An 18261-nucleotide genomic window follows, 5' to 3' on the forward strand; every position below is an offset into this window, starting at 1 on the left:
CGTCATTCTATGAATTAGAAGCAAGTCATAAGGTGCAGCCCACACACATAGGAGAATGCACCAGGACATGAACCCCGGAGGCACGGGTCAAAGGGGCTGTTGTGGAGGCCCGCAGGCCACCACGGCAGAGCCAGCAGTCAAGCCCCTCACCCTCCATCCCAGGCTGCTCAGCATTCGCCAAAGTGAGCAAGAACAGAAACATCCCAAACCCACTTCCTGAGAAGTGCTAAGGAATGGAGCGCCATTTGCTAGAGTGAAGCGTGTATATATACAATCCCAGACTGGTGGATGCCCAGTAAGAATTTTGTCCTCTGGGCTCACAGAGACACAGATATCTCTTTTGCAGCACTTACTCACTTCCTAACTGAATAGATCTAAGATTACCACGTTTTAATAGAGAGGGCCCCTGCCTTACCATTCAACTCATGACCTTTTGGCTTTATGGTGGTAGGAAAGCAACACATATTCATTGGAAACTGTACTTTGGATTTTGATCTCTACCTGGGCTGGTGATCTGAAGTCGATATCCTTGTGACGTTGGGCCGTGGTCCTGAGTTGCTCCATCAGCCACGTGATCACAAAGGTCAACAACCAACCCTCTGCAGGGGACTGTGTTACCAGATGATTTTCCCAACTGTGGCATGAACTGTTCTGAGCATGCTGAAGGTAGTCTAGGTGTACTTAATGCACTTTGATGTAGGACATTTTCAACTTATGCTGGCCTTATCAAGACATAATCCCATTGTCAGTTGAAGAGCATCTGTATTTAAAATCTTGTTAACGTTGGCCCCAGTCCACACAGATCCCCTCCTCAGAGACAACCAATACCGTCAATTTCTTCTGTATCCTTCCAGTTACTTTATGCAAATTCAAAAGCACGTCTGTCTCTAAGCCTGCGTATTTTCCCCTTTACACAATGGCATCAGAATGCACATTCTTCTCTACACCTTGCTTTTTTTTCTTCGTGGTCACTGGACTGCAGGACACAGTGAGCTGCTTTAGCCCCTTTGCTGGCCACAGTGTCCACTTGGGGGCGCTGCACCATTCGTATCCCAGTGCCTCGTTGTGGATGCTGAGGGGCTTCTGGGTTTCTGCTATTATCAACAACATTGCATCAGATGACTCTGCATTTGACTCATCTGCGGGCCTGTGAAGTGGACTTGCTGGCTCAAAGTTATCCTTTTTTTTAAGGAAATTTACTTTATTCATCTACTCTACAGGTATGTCAAAGTTCAAAGGAAAGAAAGAGTTTTCCGTAAAAAGTTTTTCTCCCATTTAAACACCCCCACCAGAAGGCAACCGCGATTCCCAGCCCATGGGGCTGGCTACTTCAGAGAGGCCCTCATCACAGACAAGCCTGCCTGGGCGGAAGCGAAAAATCCTTCTTCAGCCAGTGTCTTTTCTTCTGCAGTGCACTCTTTGGGAATCGGAAGACCCTTATCAAAATGCTGATTAAAGTTAGAGAAAGAAAACCCTTCATGTTAGGAACAGTCTTCTCCTGAATGTTTCCTCAGGCCTATCCATGCACCGTAACTGTCCACCTTATTTATCAAGTTTTAAGTTTTCTTCTCCCTGTGTGGTCTGTGCTTGCTAGCTGCTGCTCTGTTGTCTTTGACCTCTGTGTCCAATGCTGGAGGCTGCCCTCAGGTGCTCACAGGTCTGGTTGCCCTCAGGTCTGGTTACCCGGGGTTGTCTACTCTAACAAGGCAAGGTGTTCACAGGCAGTGCTGGGCGGAAGTGACTCTTTGCTTTGAGCGTAGCTACAGGGTGATAAGAGTGGGCCATTTCCCAGGAACCCTAAGGCCGCTATCTTATGGCTTTTCTGGAGCTGGACAGTTTGCCCAGAGAAGTATCTTCCAACAATCTCCTTCTATAGACCAAGATCTCACTCCCCTAAACGTTCTGGGGGCTGAGGGAGGACAAGGATGCCGAGAGCACTAACCCCATCCCCACACACCTGTGTGGCCCCCAGGTCCCCAACGTGCCCGGTGTCCCCAGTCCAGGGCCTGGACCAGCAAGTATCCTTTATTGATAATGGGGCAGGTACAAGGACACTGCAACTGGCTGGAAACACTTCCCACTGGCCAATTCCGGGACCACCCGAGAACCAAAATAAATGACAGTAAAAATAAGCAAATGACGGAATAAAATAGAATCCTTGAATCCATACTGATAGAAATGAATAAAGGACAGAGGTGTGCTTATTCTATGTAGAATGAAAACTAATGATGTAGAAGGGAGGAAAAACAGGGAAAAATCATTTGCAGCTATCGCAGTCAAAACTGGCCAAGGCGAATTATCAAGAAACACTAAAGCTGGCAGCTAAAAGTTTGATGAGAGAGAGGAATAGAGTCTTGAAATGTCTCCTTGCAAAATACTTACAAATTTTTCAGTGGAGAAACTCAGCAGGCAGACACCATATTAATAAAACAAAACACAACACCACAAAAACTTCCCCAGCACTGTAAAGACAAAAACTAACATCATCAGCCTCCTGACATGATGCAGCAAAAAGAACACAGCACCGCCTCTGTGGTATTCCTGTCAAAAATGCACAAATCACAGGGACACGTCAGACCAACCCAAACTGAAGCACATTCAGACTACCTGACCGGTATCCTGCAAAACTGTCTCAGTCATAAAAGACAGACTGGGAACTGTTTCAGACTGGACTGAACTCGAGACAAGACCGCCAAAGGCAACAGGTGTCACCCCAGACAAAAATTGAACATTGTGACTGCAAAAGACATTACCGGGCCGCTGGAGCGAGCTTGCTGGTTGACCTGCATCTGCATTTCTGACGCCTATGCTGCGAGCTGCAAAGAGGGCCTCTGTTTCCAGGAAATACCATAGGAGCAAGGGGGTAACGGAACACGTCTGCAACTTACTGTCAAAGGGTTCAGAAAAAAATGAGTGACATGCAAACACACCAGAAGATGCAAATGCAAATGCAGAGAAATGTTCAGTGGAGAATTTGGGCGAAAAAGAAATAGGAGCACTTCATGACACAGAGCTTCAAAGTATTTCAGAGTGGAGACTCTAGAGACAAATCCACCAAAGGCAGTGTGTGGTCGGTGTTTGTACAGACCAACACACAAAATGAGGTAGACAGGGAGACAGCAGCCTTCACAGTAAAACTGCTTTCACTGGAGAAAACAAGGATGTATTCTAACACTGCCATTTAGCCGAAAGTCAGTTTGTTCTTTCTGCTTCCTAAGAGCGAAAACAAGAATCACACGTACATATTTTATCATTAATGACTTTATTTAAATATTTCAAGGATCCCAACCCCATTTAAAAATAAAAATTGTAAAGCACTCCATTCAATAAAAGCACATAAGTCCCCCTCAATAATAAGTATGACAATTCACAATACAGCTCTTACTCTGGAGTTTATTTTACCCTTTATTCCAAAAGGCACAGTCATCTGAGGCCTCAGATATTAACCCCACCGCATGTTAATGTCACACCACTAATGTGTAACTCAATGTAATTATTAAAGCTTATAACACACTTCCCCAGGAATTTATAGATTCTTTCTATAAGTAATAATTAAAAAAATACTGGACCTTAAGACCAATACAGGCTTAACAAGAGACCTGAAATTTCCACAAGGGGAGTTCTGTTTCTTGACAGAAGTACGACTTCTGAATGTCTATTCCCAGCAACAGAAAGACTAGACCCAGCTTGGCCAAAGAAACAAAGTAAAACGAGTGATTTCTAACACGCTAAAAGAATATGTTTTCATCCGCTCCACAAGAAAGCAGTCCTGGTCATTCAGAAGCCTCCTATCGTCCCACCAGTCTGCAGTCATTAGAAATAGACGCTTCACAGGCCACAGGCTTGTTCTGGATTCGGTTTCAGACACCAGTGACACAAAGAGGCCAGTTTTGCGTGTGAGGGATGTGGGCCCCCACTGCCTTGGGCCTGCTCACCGGGGTGGGTGGACGCCCGCAGGGTCACAGGCTGCTGTCACGTCCGGACTGTTGGCCTCTTCTGCATCTGGGCTGTTGGGTTCTCCTGCTCTCTGTTCCTCAGGCACCTCACTCTCTGGCTGTCCAGTGCTGGCTGCACTCTCATTGGTGAGGATAACCCCTTCCTTCTTCTTTTCTCCCAACACCTCCAGCCCCATCATCCTGAGATAATGAAGCCGCTCATTCTTGGGCACAAAAGTTCGAATGGAGGCCTTTCCCCGCCATCCACATAAGACGATGGGGCACTGCAAAGCGTCTGGATTCCTGCAAGTGAAAGTGGCTTCATGTAGAACATTAAACATTCCCATAACTAAATCGAACGAGATATAACATGCAACTGCTTAAAAAAGAAAACCACAGAAAACCCATACCCACAAAACTCCCAAAACTACTGGGAGGACATTTTCATCTGTGATCCAAGGGGCAGGTTTTCTCAAAGGGAGATTAGCTTCCTTCTTCGTGTCCTGAATAAGATTCTCACCCTCACTTTCACCTTGCCTCTTTAAGTTCACAATGGAGTAGGCCCCAAATCTACAGATTTCACACACACTTTCAGTGCTGGAATTTCTACATACTTCCTGCTCAAACTTAACTTACTGTCCCCCCGCCCTGTGTCACCTCACCCCACTAAATGAGAAGCGTTGCTCGACAGGCTCCTCGCAGCTCACCTCTAAGTTTCCTAAGTGAACTGAGGCTCCTGAGAGGCGGGGAGACTCGGCCCCTAGCAGGGCTGCCACAGCAGGACCCAGGACCACCCATCCTTTTGATGCTCAGCGTTTTGCGTGATTTGCTCTGCAGGGACCCCACATGGCAATCTGAGCCCTGCTGGGCACACAGTGCTCATTTCCGTTCCCAGCATGCAGTGTTACCCACAGTCAAAAACATCCCCGCCCCTCTGAACCTGCTCCGACCCTCCCTACCTTCCGGGCTCCACCTGTCCAGCCAGCTGGCATCAATGCCCTAACAGAGATGGAAGCCACTATTTCCAACCTCTCTCAAGTTACCTAATTTCTTTCATACGGGACTCTGAGCTAGATTTTAGGTTCCTAACGGCCATGTTTAATCACCTTTCCATTTTTCCTAATGTAAAGCAGGGGCACTACGTTGGTTTCAAGAGGTGAGAGGAAAATATAAGGAATTCCCAACTCCCATCTTCTTTAAAAAAAAAAAAAAAAAAAATTCATTATTCCTGAAGTTGACTTTTCACCTGTGTATTTTACCAAGTAGAAAAGTTTGAATATGGAAGAGTGAATCCACACCTTAAAATATCCCAATGCTTTCTATGTGGGCCACATGGGACTATTATTTTAAAAACCATTTATGTGTTTTTACTCAAACTCTTGTAAAAACACCCAGAAGCCATCAATCACTAGATGCTCCTGCCCCTTCACCATCCAGACACCATCCGCCTCCAGCAGGTCCCCAGGGTGCCCATGCGCATGGCCTCACTGACCTCCACAGCCCATCCATCTGTTGTTCCCTCACCAAGTGCCTGCCCCTCCCACCTCAGCCCCTACCTGTCCTCTCTCCACATTGGCAGCCTGACAGCCTGAACCCTGAGGACATGCGGCCCCTCGGCCTCCCTGCCAACCTCTTACCTGTCCCTCCTCCTTCCCTCCTTGGCTGGGCCCGCCCCAACCCCCAGCTTGCTCCTACTCAGGATCTGCACTGTGGTGGTTCGTTCAAGCTAGCACTGGATCCCCGGTCCAACACTAACTTCCCAAAGAAATTTGTACAGTGGTTCTACCTATTCACTCACCCAAATCCCAGTCAGCCCTGGACCCCACTGTACTGCCTCCTCTCAGAAATGGTATTTTATGTCACCAAGAGGGAGCTGTTGCAGGTGAGATCCTAATTCTGCCATTCATGAGCTGAGGAGCTCTGGGCAATCCACCTAACTTTCTGTCCCGGCTTCCTCCTCTGGCAAGTGCTGCCAAAACCAGCACCTGCTCCCCCAAGGCCCCCCATGAGGATGCAGGGTGAATACATGCAAGCAGCATGGAGCAGTGGTCCCGTGGGGACCGTGAGCGCGAGCGTGAGCAAATCCCATGCTCCAGCCCTAGCACTCCTGATGCAATAACATGTCAGCAATACACACAGTTGAACCAGCCATGAGGACAAAAGAAGAGAACCTCACTCAACTGTCCAATCTTTACACTTACTCTGTACAAGACAGAAATTTTCACTGGTTTCTAATGCTTAAAAAATAAGTACTATGCATTTTATTCTCTATAAGTAAAACTTCATTTAGCCCGAGCTGAGTGTTCTATGAAACAGTATCTTCATGATAGGAATATTTTGGTTCTGAAGTTTTCACAAGGCTGCTTCTGAGGAACAATCATAAAAGGCCTGAAGAAGGTCCCCACCTTCCCAAGTCACTTTCCTCACCAATGGGAACACTGTAGCTAATGACAAGGCGTGTGCATCTAAGGACAGGGCTTGTACTGACTTACGCAGAATCTGGTTCATACTTCAGCACGACGCTTCCCTTTGCTGCAAGAGAAACAGACACACATTTGCCAAGTTTTCCAGGCAGTGGATGTGTGCGCTGAGCACGTTTCTGCACCTAGTGATGTGTTAGGTATTCCGAAGAAACAGAATAACAAATAGTCTACATTCTTGGCCTCAAGGATCTAGATGGTGAAAAGAGGCCGTCTGAACACATGAACCAAGTCCAAATGACGCAGTAGGGACGATCTGGAAGAGGACCGAGGCAAAAGCCATTCAGGTCCTTCAAGGGAAGTCACCTGACAAGCCACTCTGAGAAGCAAGGAGGCCGGGGATTAACTGCTGGTTCATTCTTCAAAATTCAAGATTAAATAAATGTAACACCAACTCCCAGAATGGCATGAAATACATAAAAACTGTCTAAAACAATACTGCAATCATCTAAATGCAGGATTAAAAGAAAACCAGTATATAAACAGTTCCCTTATCCTTTACAAGAATCTCCACTTTAAATTGTGGTTCTTGCCTGGAGACGGCAGCGGGAGACAGACTCCACAGAGCAAGTTTTATATCCCGAAGGAACGCAAAGTTTTAAATGCAAGTAAGAGACATAACTGCAAGAAGTGATTCATGTACTTTTGATTAAATTGAGCCAAAAATATTAAACAGCAAGTTATTTAAAAAAATAAACAAGAATGAAGACAACAGAAAAACAAAATTAGAAGAGCTTGGAGAAGTGATTTTTATGCTTAGGGGAAAAGGTCACTGGAGTGATGTGAAGTGGAAGGTGATGAAATATAAAAGCAGCAATATGACCAATAATCTACTCTGGCTGGCTAGCAGAAAAGTCAGAACCGCTGGCAAGACTCTGGCTTTGCTCTAACACAGGCGATTAAAATCCGCATGTTAGCCAGTCTTGTGAGGCTGTGTACGTTAAAAAACAAATTTACCAGCCGGGCGCGGTGACTCACGCCTGTCATCCCAGCACTTTGGGAGGCCGAGGCGGGCGATCACTAGGTCAGGAGATCGAGACCATCCTGGCCAACACGGTGAAATCGCGTCTCTACTAAAAATACAAAAAATTAGCCAGGCATGGTGGCAGGAGCCTGTAGTCCCAGCTACTCGGAAGGCTGAGGCAGGAGAATGGCTGAACCCAGGAGGCGGAGCTTGCAGTGAGCCGAGATCGCACCACCGTACTCCAGCCTGGGTGAGAGAGTCTTCGGGAAAACAAAAACAAAAACAAAAACAAATTTACCCAGGCACAGAGACCTACTTCCACCCACCCCCGACCTGCTGACAGGCAAGTGGGTCAAGAGCTCTGGCTGCGGGCCCTGCTAGGGCTGCTCACAGGCCGACCCCTCCTCTCCCCGGACATCTGGCCCAGCAAGGTGAGCGAAGGCCAGCCCTGCATGCCACACAGACACACCACAGGCTGCTGGGCAGCAGCGGGGCGCCACCAGGGCCTGGGGAAGTACAGCAACCCCAAGATGGCTTTGACCCTTAGCATTCTGAATTGTCAATCAGGGATCTACAGAGCCCTCTGGAAATTGATGTAGCCATAAATAAACTGAAAAATATGACTGATGAATATGCCCCAGAGTACACCACCTGTATTTCTGTCATCCTTTTAAAAGGGAATACAAGCTATGTGTCTATGCATTTCAAACTACTCACCCAGGTCCTTCGCTTGACTGTACGTCTCACTGCTGAGTTTTCTAAAAAAGGGATTTTCCTGGGTCAACAGTATCTTAACATCTTCCATTGATACAGTAATAATTCTTGAATTAATAAATGGATACAATGTATATATTCCCTGTGTGAACAAAGAGAAGGGATACCATGATATCATTCACCAACAATAGCCTGCTCTCCGGCAATGGTGGCGTGTCCAGCCCTCACTATGGCCCCTCCCCTTGGACAGGTGTGGAACCCGCCCCCTACGAGGGGAAACCAGCACCCTGCGTGAGCTCAATAACCTCTGAGTGTCAAGTGGCTGGTAGGTGCCAGCCAAGCCCTGAGCCACTCAGACCATCTGGCTGACCAGAAAGCCTATCTACTCCCAACTGCTTCAGTCATCTGTGGCTACTGCTGTTCAAATCCACTTCCAAAATTACCTCCTGTGCCAGCCGGAAAGCACAGTCAAACTCTTCACCACTGTTATTTCGACACCAGACTTTTATCCCTGTGTTAATAACCTTTAAGTAAAAAAAAGATGAGTAAGTAAATATAAGATGAAACACACAGAGATGAACACAGGACCATCTCCCGTAAGGACGCTGGGCCACATGGAGCAGCCGTCATGGAATGGGAAAGGAGAGGAGAAGCAGAAACCCACTGAGAAACCCCGGTAAGAACCAACTGATACTCGCAACTTGTGTTTACGTAGTTTAGAGGGCAGTAAAGCAAACGAAAGAAGGGCCCCCAAATGGCCAAATTCTAAGGGAAGTGTCTCAAAGGACAAATCCCAAGGGTCGAGGCAGCAGTACTCGCAGCCTCTAGGCCCTCGGTACCTTCTCTGCCCAGGAGGGCGGGCTGTGAGAACTACACCGAGGCTCACCCGGCTGTGGGAATGGGGCACAGAAAAGGCACAGGCCGCCAGATTCGGGGCTCTGGTAGAGGAACCACTCAGCCCTGTGCCAGTCAACAGCTCTGAAATCACAGGGCAGGCTCGGGGACCCACAGCCGTCGCTACAGGTGGGGAGGGCAGATGCCAGGGTCTGCTCCAAATGAAACCTAAGCGGCTGTGAGAAGCCACACGCATCCTGAATCACACAGCACTCGGCGTCTGCGCGGCAGGCACCTTCATCTTCTCACTGTTGTTCAGCAGCACGTTCCGCAGCTCCTTAGAAACCATGTAGAGCTGCCTCTTCTTCCCTTCTGTCGTCCGAGTCAGCAAATTCATCCTCGGGAATGAAGGCGCCAAAGCATAAAATTTCCTGCACACAGAAACGGTGTTGTTTACACACAAGGACTTCAACATCTGGTAGACTGTTCTAAACACCTTATTTTCCTCCTCTAGAACTCAATCCCTAAAACTGCAGTGTGGTTCAAGGGCACTGGGCTCTGTTCTGGACTCCAGCTTCTAAACTTCATCCACTTCTACCTGAAACCCCCACGCAACATTTGGGGCACGACTTGATCAGAAACCTAAATTAACAAGTGGAACTTCTCTCCCTCGGCTGCTACTCCAATAACAACGACCTGATAACACTACTTCCGAGACATTTTTTTTTTTTGAGACGGAGTCTTTCTCTGCCGCCCAAACTGGAGTGCAGTGGCGTGTTCTCGGCTCACTGCAACCTCTGCCTCCCGGGTTGAAGCGGTTCTCCTGCCTCACCACCACACCTAATTTTTTTTTTGTATTTTTAGTAAAGACGGGTTGTAAAGACGGGTTGTATTTTTAGTAAAGATGGGTTGTATTTTTAGTAAAGACCACCAGGTTGGTCAGGCTGGTCTCGAACTCCTGACCTCATGATCTGCCCGCCTCAGCCTTCCAAAGTGCTGGGATTATAGGCGTGAGCCACCGCGCCTGGCCGAGACTTACTTTTTAATAGACTTTTACAAATGGATGCAAAGGACCAGTTATGCAAAAGACAGTAAGTGACCGCCCTGGTAAATAGATTCTAAAATTCAATGAGTAAGAACAAAATGAATGTCAGACTTATCCTAAACCCTTTTCCTCTATGTTCTGTCTATGTCGTCCCTAATTAGCCCCCACACACGCAGCTCTTCACTTTTCTACAGAAACTGAACTAGACAGCCTTGGCCACTGGTCTATATAGTCAACTCAGCAATTTAGGTTCAGGATCACAACTAATTTAGATTCATAATCTAAATAATCAGTTTTTTTAATCTATCATGTTTACAAAGTTTACTTTCTCCTTAAATTGAAAGGTTGAGTAAATAACCTCTAAAGTTTCATCCTACTCTAATATGCAGTTAAAAGGGTTAAAAAAAAAAGCTAGACAGAGCTACATACAAAACAATGGTTACATGTGATCAGTTGTGCATTTGATACTCTATAGTAAATTTCTTTAAATGAATAATTTAAAAGGCTGAATCCTTACTCAATAGGTGGAAATAATGGGTCATCTTCAGGAATAAATACAAATGGGTCTTCTTTAAATCCAAATAACTTCATTTTCTTTGATGGAGGAGGACTAAAAAGGAAATCAGGATGAGACAAATCAATCTGTAATGGGTGGTAACCTTCGATACCAAAAGTACATTCTTCCTTTCCGTCAGTTCTGTGCAACATGGAGTTTGCGGCAGCAGATGTCGACACCTTCCAGCTTCCACAGGGTCCGTCCCTCACACTGCATAAACCTGATACCACACATGCACTGCCCCCTCAAACCCACCAGTGGCTCTGGGATCCCATTTAATCCAAAAGGACAGTGAAGACACCAGAGTGTTAGATCAAGACATAACCCCCTTTCTTACCCACACACGCCATCTTTCTTATTGCCATTATTCTCTAAATCCTCAGCTGCATGAGCTATTTCTGTGTCACCAGTTCCTGTGAATGACGGACTTTCCAGCTTAGAGGGATCTGCGGGTTTCCCTTCTGCGGGACCTGCAGGGCTCAGCTGTGTGCTTTCTCTGGTCTCTGCAGATTTACCCTGCAGCTGTCATAGAGAACAATTTCATTGACACACAAAGAGCAGCATTCTTTGTGCTGCTACGAAAAGTTAAAAATAACAAGCTCACAAAATCCATCAGTTCTATGTTTCCTACAGCATTATATGTAGAGAAAGACAACAAAATTTTTTTAAAGTGTCATTTTAAATCTATTTGCTATTATAAACAAAATTCATGGACAGTTTCTTTGGCGTTAAAGCTGATTCTACCTTAATCCCACAAAGAGCATATATAGCCTGTTCCTTAGCAGAGGCTTACAACACCAGCTTATTCTCATGTAAAAATGCTTATCGTGCATTCTGCTCTGGGTAAGGCACACTGAAGGACACAAAGTGCAACAAGCACGATTTCTAAAATACCCGGCGAGGCAAAAAGACAAGTACATATATAACGAGAAAGGAGAGTAGGAACTGTTTCTGGGTACCTGGACAAACTGCCACAGGAACTAGAAGACAGAGTGCCCCAGGCACCAAGGAAACACCTGCCAAAGAATGAACTTCTGAATCAGGGCCACGGTATAATTTAAATTTGGCTTTGGGAATGAGCAAAATGTTTTACTTTTATTAAAGATCTTTAAAAAATACGTGTCCTTTTTAACAAGTCACAAAATTGATAAAAGTCGTAATTCCTCAGTCCCTATGAAGTAAGTTTTAAAAATAGGATTATTTCAGCACAGGCAAGTTCATTTTATTCAGAGCCACAAAGCTACTAAGCAGAGAAGCCGGGAGCATCCCAGGGAACACATTTTATTGCCATGTTAATATAATGTAAAAAAGCAAAAAACAAAACAGATGAACCCCAAGCCTGTGAGCAGGTCAGTGAGGGCACACACCCCTCCCATCCAACCTTGGCTTCTCCCAGAGGGGCGTTCTTGTTGAGTCCAAGGGCATGTTCTCCCATCTCTGTTCTACCTCAACAACCTCATTCTGGACCTTCAAATACCAAGGTCAGTGTCAGCCTCCCTGGCCTGACTTCTAGCCGAGTGCTTACAGGCCTCAGCACCGCAAAAGATCACGGCGTCCTAACCACGGGGACTCTACCTGCGTTCCCAGTAGGACCAACAGCAGCACAGGCCATGCTAGCACTAGATCTGTTGAACTAAATGAATAAGAAACTGACACCCTAACAGAAAGAGAGAAGTATTCATATTACTTAAATAAGAAAATGACAATAGGTTGTTCTAAAAAGTAAGATTGCACATAAGGGACGAACTGAAAAAAATGTCAAAAACCTTTCTACATAAGTATTAACACATCAGAAACGTCAATGTAATCCCCAATGCAGGCCAACCTAAAGCATGCGTCTCTAGGACAGGCTCCCCTGTGACCGCACTGTGCTGTGCAGCTGGCAGTCACGAGCCTGTGGGCACTGACCACTTAAAATGTGACAAGTGCAAAGTCTAAAACACAAGCTACTGAAACCTAGTAGGAGTGAATGCAAAGTATCTAATACTTTACAATATAATTTCTTAGACTGATTCCATGAAAATAACATTCCAGGCCGGGCGCGGTGGCTCAAGCCTGTAATCCCAGCACTTTGGGAGGCCGAGACGGGCGGATCACGAGGTCAGGAGATCGAGACCATCCCGGCTAACACGGTGAAACCCCGTCTCTACTAAAAATACAAAAACTTAGCCGGGCGTGGCGGCGGGCGCCTGTAGTCCCAGCTACTTGGGAGGCTGAGGCAGGAGAATGGCGTGAACCCGGGAGGCGGAGCTTGCAGTGAGCTGAGATCCGGCCACTGCACTCCAGCCTGGGTGACAGAGCGAGACTCCGTCTCAAAAAAAAAAAAAAAAAAAAAAAAAGAAAATAACATTCCATCAGAGTTAAGACACCTTGTGAGACTTTTAGCCTCCAAGTGAAACACTTTCTAACCAGACAGAAAAACCCTGGTGACGGCAGGAGAAGTGCAGTCGCCCCCTTTGCCAGTCTGAGGCTGTACGTTCCAACGTTAATCTGCACAAACCGTGCCCCAGAAAAATGCTGGAGCTCTTTGTGGAACTGTTTCCTTTTTGTTCCTCCATAGGCTGAGCTTTTTTGTCCTAATTTTCAAGCATGGATCTTAAAGAAATAGAGACTTCCAGACTTTGATTCCAGGCCAGGTTCTATCATCATGGAAGGCAGATTTATGAATAAATAATGCTGGCGTGATACAGGTGAGACAGGATGCATTACAAAGGACTGTGTGTTAGGATGAAGGCAACACTCTTTCTTCACCACTCTGCTTCCTGGCCCGCCTTGGAAAGCAACAAGCAGGCAGTTTAGATCCATCGCAAACAGGCCGGGCTGCATCTTTCTAGCCAGGTCTGGACAAGGCTGTCACCGTTCCTCGCAGCCAAGGTCAGCAGAGCTCTGCTATCTGTAATCGGTGAAATGAGCCACTCACAAGGACTGGAGCACAGACACCTGGGGCTTCCAATTCAGAGCTACCAAGCAATTTTTCGTGTCTTTTCAACTTTTATTAAATAACTGGATTTACAGTGTGGCAGGAATACATTCCCCCAAACACTGACTTCTCCATGTAACTATCACCTATGAGAAATTTCTGCTTTTTGGAAAACTTGATATTTAAATGAATTTCCCCCTCATTCAGGCTCAGCTCTCCTGCTGCCCACAGGAAGAAGCTCTTCTTTCCTCTGCACTTCTACTACACTCCGGCTAGTTTTTGTCTTAAATGTATAAGATCAAATGTTATGTCATTTTGGAAAAAGAAAAACTCACCTTTGGCTGACGTTTATTCCACGGCATTGAAGATTTTTTCACCAATACTGCCACAAAAAACCCTCCAGTATTCTGATGATGGGGTAATATCCTAAGGCTAAATATATACACATATATAAAATTCACACTTCTGAACTAATCAAAAATGCATTCTTTTACTATTAAGACAAACACTGCAAAGATGATGCAAGAGAAAAACCATGTCTTCAACCCTCACTCATAGAATGGCCAATATGTAAACTTACATTTTCTTTTTTTGAGACAAGGTCTGGCTCTGTTGCCTAGGTGGGAGTGCAGTGGCATGATCTTGGCTCACTGTAGCCTCCACCTCCCGAGCTCAGGCGATCCTCCTGCCTCAGCCTCCCAAGGAGCTGGGACTACATACAGACATGCAACACTCCGCCTGGCCAGTTTTTTGTTTGTTTTTTTTTTTCCTGTAGAGATGGGGTCTTGCCACATTGCCCAGGCTGGTGTCAAACTTTTGAGCTCAAGTGATCCACCAGCCTTGGCCTCCCAAAGTGCTGGGGATTACAAGCATGGGCCACTACACCTGGCCCACTTTGTAATCTTTAAAAAGTTCATGAAGGCTGAGCACAGTGGCTCATGCCTGTAATCCCAGCACTTTGGGGGGCCGAGGCAGGCAGATCACCAGAGGTCGGGAGTTCGAGACCAGCCTGGCCAATGTGGTGAAAATCCGTTTCTGATAAAAATACAAAAATAAGCCAGGCATGGTGGCGGGCACCTGTAATCTCAGCTACTTGGGAGGCTGAGGCATGAGAATTGCTTGAACCCAGGAGGGAGGTTGCAGTGAGCTGAGATCGAGCCACTGTACTCTAGCCTGGGCGACAGTCGGACTCTGTCTTAAAAAAAAAAAAAGTTCCTGACATATCCTAAGCATTACCATTTACATTCTAGCCAATTCCACTATTAATAAATGCTCAATGCCAGCAACTAACAGGCAAGAGAGCCATACTGGCGGGGAAGTTCACACACATGGGGTTGACCCTGGCATAGCCCAAGCCTCACAGCAACGTCACCAGCTCACCAGGGACGGGCCTTAACCTTCCCCCTCCCCACACCTGGAGGCCCCACCAACTCACCATCGCTCCAGGTGCATGGCCTGCAGCTTTTCCGGGTCTTTCGGAGGGAACATGGTGGGTCGGATCTGGGTATGTCTGCTGTGAGGAACGGTGTCCCAGTCTGTAAACCACTGCCCATCTTTCGTCATTACCTGCAGAACCACAGGGTACATTCCAGATTACTAGCACTATCCAGTAACAAAAATCACAGGGTAGCAGTGTCCATTCTCTCAAAGGTAACAAATGGTCATTCTCATTCGCTCCAAAGACAGGAAGATTATTTGCCAAGACAAAACAAAACAATCCTTACAGAAAATCCCCAAATTATTAATACATAAATTCTGTTAAAAACAAAGATGAAATACATTTATTCTAAAAACCAGTACAAGCATGATAAGATAACATTTTCCATCTAGTGATTTCTTTTTAAACAAGCCCCAGGCTGTTTCTGGCCTAAAATTGTAATGAATTATTTCATATTGGAAACAAGGCTTGAATCCCAGCCCAATTTAAAAAAAAAACTTAAAAAAGCAAAGCTACCCTTACAGGAATGAGAGTAAAGGAGTTTATTTCCGAACACGGAGTAAAGAAAACTTTTCCACTGCCAGGAATAAACACGCCACTTGTCATGAAATGTGTCATGAAATAACACTCTGAAATGGATTCTAATTGGCACAGCAGATGTAGTATTTACTCAAGTTACCCACACGTGAATGCTGTGAAACTTGCTACTTCGGTGATGCTGCACCTACTCTTTAGAACGAAAGTTCTCGAGGAAAGGTTACCTTCCACTGTGTGATTCCAGGCATCCACTTCAGCCCTGGCAGTTCATCAGACACATCAGCGAGCTCCAAAGCACCTGTGTAGCAAAAGCATGGACGTCTTTTGTTTTTCAAAAAAGTATAACATACTACGCCCAGTGAAAAAACCAGACACAGATCACATATTATGATTCCATGTACAGAAAATGTCCAGGGAAGGCAAACCTATCGACAGAAAGTGGATGAGTGGTTGACGTGGTTCGGATGGAACGGGGAGCAAGTGCTGTTGGGCAGGAAGGGTCTGCTAGGGTGACGGGAATGGCCTAAAGCTGGACTGGGGTAAGGGGCTGCCAACTAGGTAAACTTACTAAAAATCACTGAACCGTACACTTAAAACGAGCGAACGTTAACAATATGTAAACGACACCTCTAAGTTGTTCCAATGACAGGGCATTGAGGAGTCCTGCCACGAACGCGAGACTAACTCCGCAAGAAGATAACCAGGAGGCTGGGCTGCAGGACGCCTGCTCCGTCTCCCCATTCCAGTGCACACCAGGGCGATGCTGTGGGTCTTCATGCAGGCATGTCTAACAAACATCCCAGAACAATGCTAAAAATGAACTGTGGGAATTTTTAAACCTCAAGTTTGTGGTCCCAGGAAGTTTCCTAAAATTGCCCATCAGGACACAGTCAGCCCGATTTTAAAACAATGCAATAATAGCTGTGAACACACACTGGCCTTAAGTGTCCATACCAGTGACACAACAAGAAGCTGTAAGGTGAGGCCATTACAGGAAACTGGTGAGACCGGCTACTAGCACAGATACTGATGTGACAGCCTCTCAGCAGAGGAAAATTCAACACATCTCCCAGAAAACACAAAAATGGGACAATGACAAAAACAAAGCAGAAGAATCCCCAAGACAGAGAGCGGCAGTAAGAAACCTCTGAAGCAAGCACTGGACTGATTGCTGCCATCATTTGTGCATTCTCTTCCTTTTAAAAGCTAACACTAAATGACAGTGCAGGCAAACACTGACGGGCTTCTCCATCAAACACTGTCCAGGGGCCTCATAAACGAGCAGGGCAGGCATCAGGTGTTACCTCCCCATCCCAGCACCTGGGTTGGAAGCTGCCAGTGCTGCCCCATGTTGCCCTTTCTCCAGTAAAGCTGTTGAGCACTTTCAGGTGGGGAATGCACCCCACTCCAGTCAAAATCACCAGCAACCACCTACTCTTAAGGCTCAGCCAAGGTCTGCTCCTTCCTGGATAGAGCCATATCCACGTACACCGCCTCTGACAGAGGAACAGAAGGAAGCATCTCCAATGCGGTCTGAAGCCCCCCACACGCAGAAAGCTGGCCGTGACGTCATACTGTACACAGGCCCCTCATACGCAGAAAGCTGGCCGCGACATCATACTGTACACCAGCCCCCCACATGCAGAAAGCTGGCCGAAAAGTCTGAAAAGATTTGCAAGCGTTCACTCAGAAAACCAGCAGTAACATTCTAAATACAAGAAAAATACAGACACTCCAGCCTGGGGAACAGAGCAAGACTCCATCTCAAAAAAAAAAAAAAAAAAAAATGCTTCCCACCTTGCAAACACACATACAGACAGACATAAAGTCAGCTAGAGCCACAAATTTAGTGAAGTCTGAAAAGACTGGCAAGCATTCACTCAGAAAACCAGCAGTAACATTATAAATACAAGAAAAGGAACCAGCCGGCCAGTCTGAAAAGCAGAAAGACCAATGAAAATCCATAAGCAAGAAAGTTTCAGACCGGATGAAGACGAACCCATCAGTACACCAGGACAATCCCACATCTGCTCGTCCCTCCTCACAATCTTGATCACTAGCATTCCCGTTTTCTTTTTCACCCTGCAGCTCTTCCTCACTGCCCCGTGCCTGGGTCACACTTGCTCACTCTTAACTTCCAAAAGCGGTGCACTGTGTGTGAGGTTCTGTCCACTCTTCCCCGACTAGAGATCAGTGGGTTTTCAGGAGAATGATGCTTCCCCGCTGCTGCTGCAAAGAGAGACCCATGGGAATGAGAACTAGAACTTGGATTCAACCTGCTTTCAGACGACAACCCCTCACGAAGCCACTCCTTCAAACACTGGCATGTTCAGGAAACAGGAGAGGGTGGCAGACAGCATCCAGAGCTCCAGGCAAGTAACCCAGTCCTACAGCACAGCCAGCCTAAAGAGCACAGTGTGTTCTCTGAACAGTGACAATTTCGTGGTAATGAGACAGGCAAACGGCAAGTATCTCAAATGTGAGGAAAGTAAAGCCTGGTAGACTCAGGTCAGCAAGTCCTGCCTGCAACGGATGATTCCAGCCATGAGTAAGGACAGGCTTGTGCGGGCAAGAGCCTCTCTCCCCTAAGAACTTAGGAGACCTGGCTTTCGGTCCCAGCTACAAGCTTACAACAGAAAAAGGGGAAAAATTAACCACCTAGAGTACTTAACTAGGCAACAGAGACTTAGGAGAGTAGCAAATGCTTAAAGAATCTACAAACATTTTAAGTTAAGCAGCACAAGATGGGCTGTGACCGCTCACCCCAAGTTAAGAAAGCCGCTCACCGAGAAACCGGGAGAAGCTGTCTTTAAAAAAGACAAGGCGCACCAGCAAAGA

The 18261-nt window shown here is 46.3% G+C and overlaps 1 protein-coding gene across 3 annotated transcripts in view; it reads right to left on the bottom strand.

Moving 5' to 3' along the window:
• Window positions 1–3242: 3242 nt before the first annotated feature.
• Window positions 3243–18261, bottom strand: part of NSUN2 (NOP2/Sun RNA methyltransferase 2) — a 33906-nt gene continuing 18887 nt past the window's right edge. The window contains exons 10-19 of one of the 3 annotated variants that reach the window (XM_003899482.3): window positions 15648–15721; window positions 14884–15014; window positions 13784–13880; window positions 10866–11050; window positions 10490–10582; window positions 9223–9358; window positions 8537–8617; window positions 8097–8235; window positions 6428–6467; window positions 3243–4238 (exon numbers count right to left, since the gene is read on the bottom strand). In XM_003899482.3, the coding sequence (XP_003899531.1) occupies window positions 3932–4238; window positions 6428–6467; window positions 8097–8235; window positions 8537–8617; window positions 9223–9358; window positions 10490–10582; window positions 10866–11050; window positions 13784–13880; window positions 14884–15014; window positions 15648–15721 (1283 nt within the window). In that variant the 3' untranslated portion in view covers window positions 3243–3931. Of the gene's footprint in view, window positions 4239–6362; window positions 6468–8096; window positions 8236–8536; window positions 8618–9222; window positions 9359–10489; window positions 10583–10865; window positions 11051–13783; window positions 13881–14883; window positions 15015–15647; window positions 15722–18261 lie in introns of all 3 variants that reach the window. The other 2 variants (XR_647760.3, XM_021939224.2) reach the window with 2 other exon arrangements.

This window comes from Papio anubis, chromosome 5, assembly GCF_008728515.1.
Source record: "Papio anubis isolate 15944 chromosome 5, Panubis1.0, whole genome shotgun sequence".
Taxonomy (NCBI): Eukaryota; Metazoa; Chordata; class Mammalia; order Primates; family Cercopithecidae; genus Papio; species Papio anubis.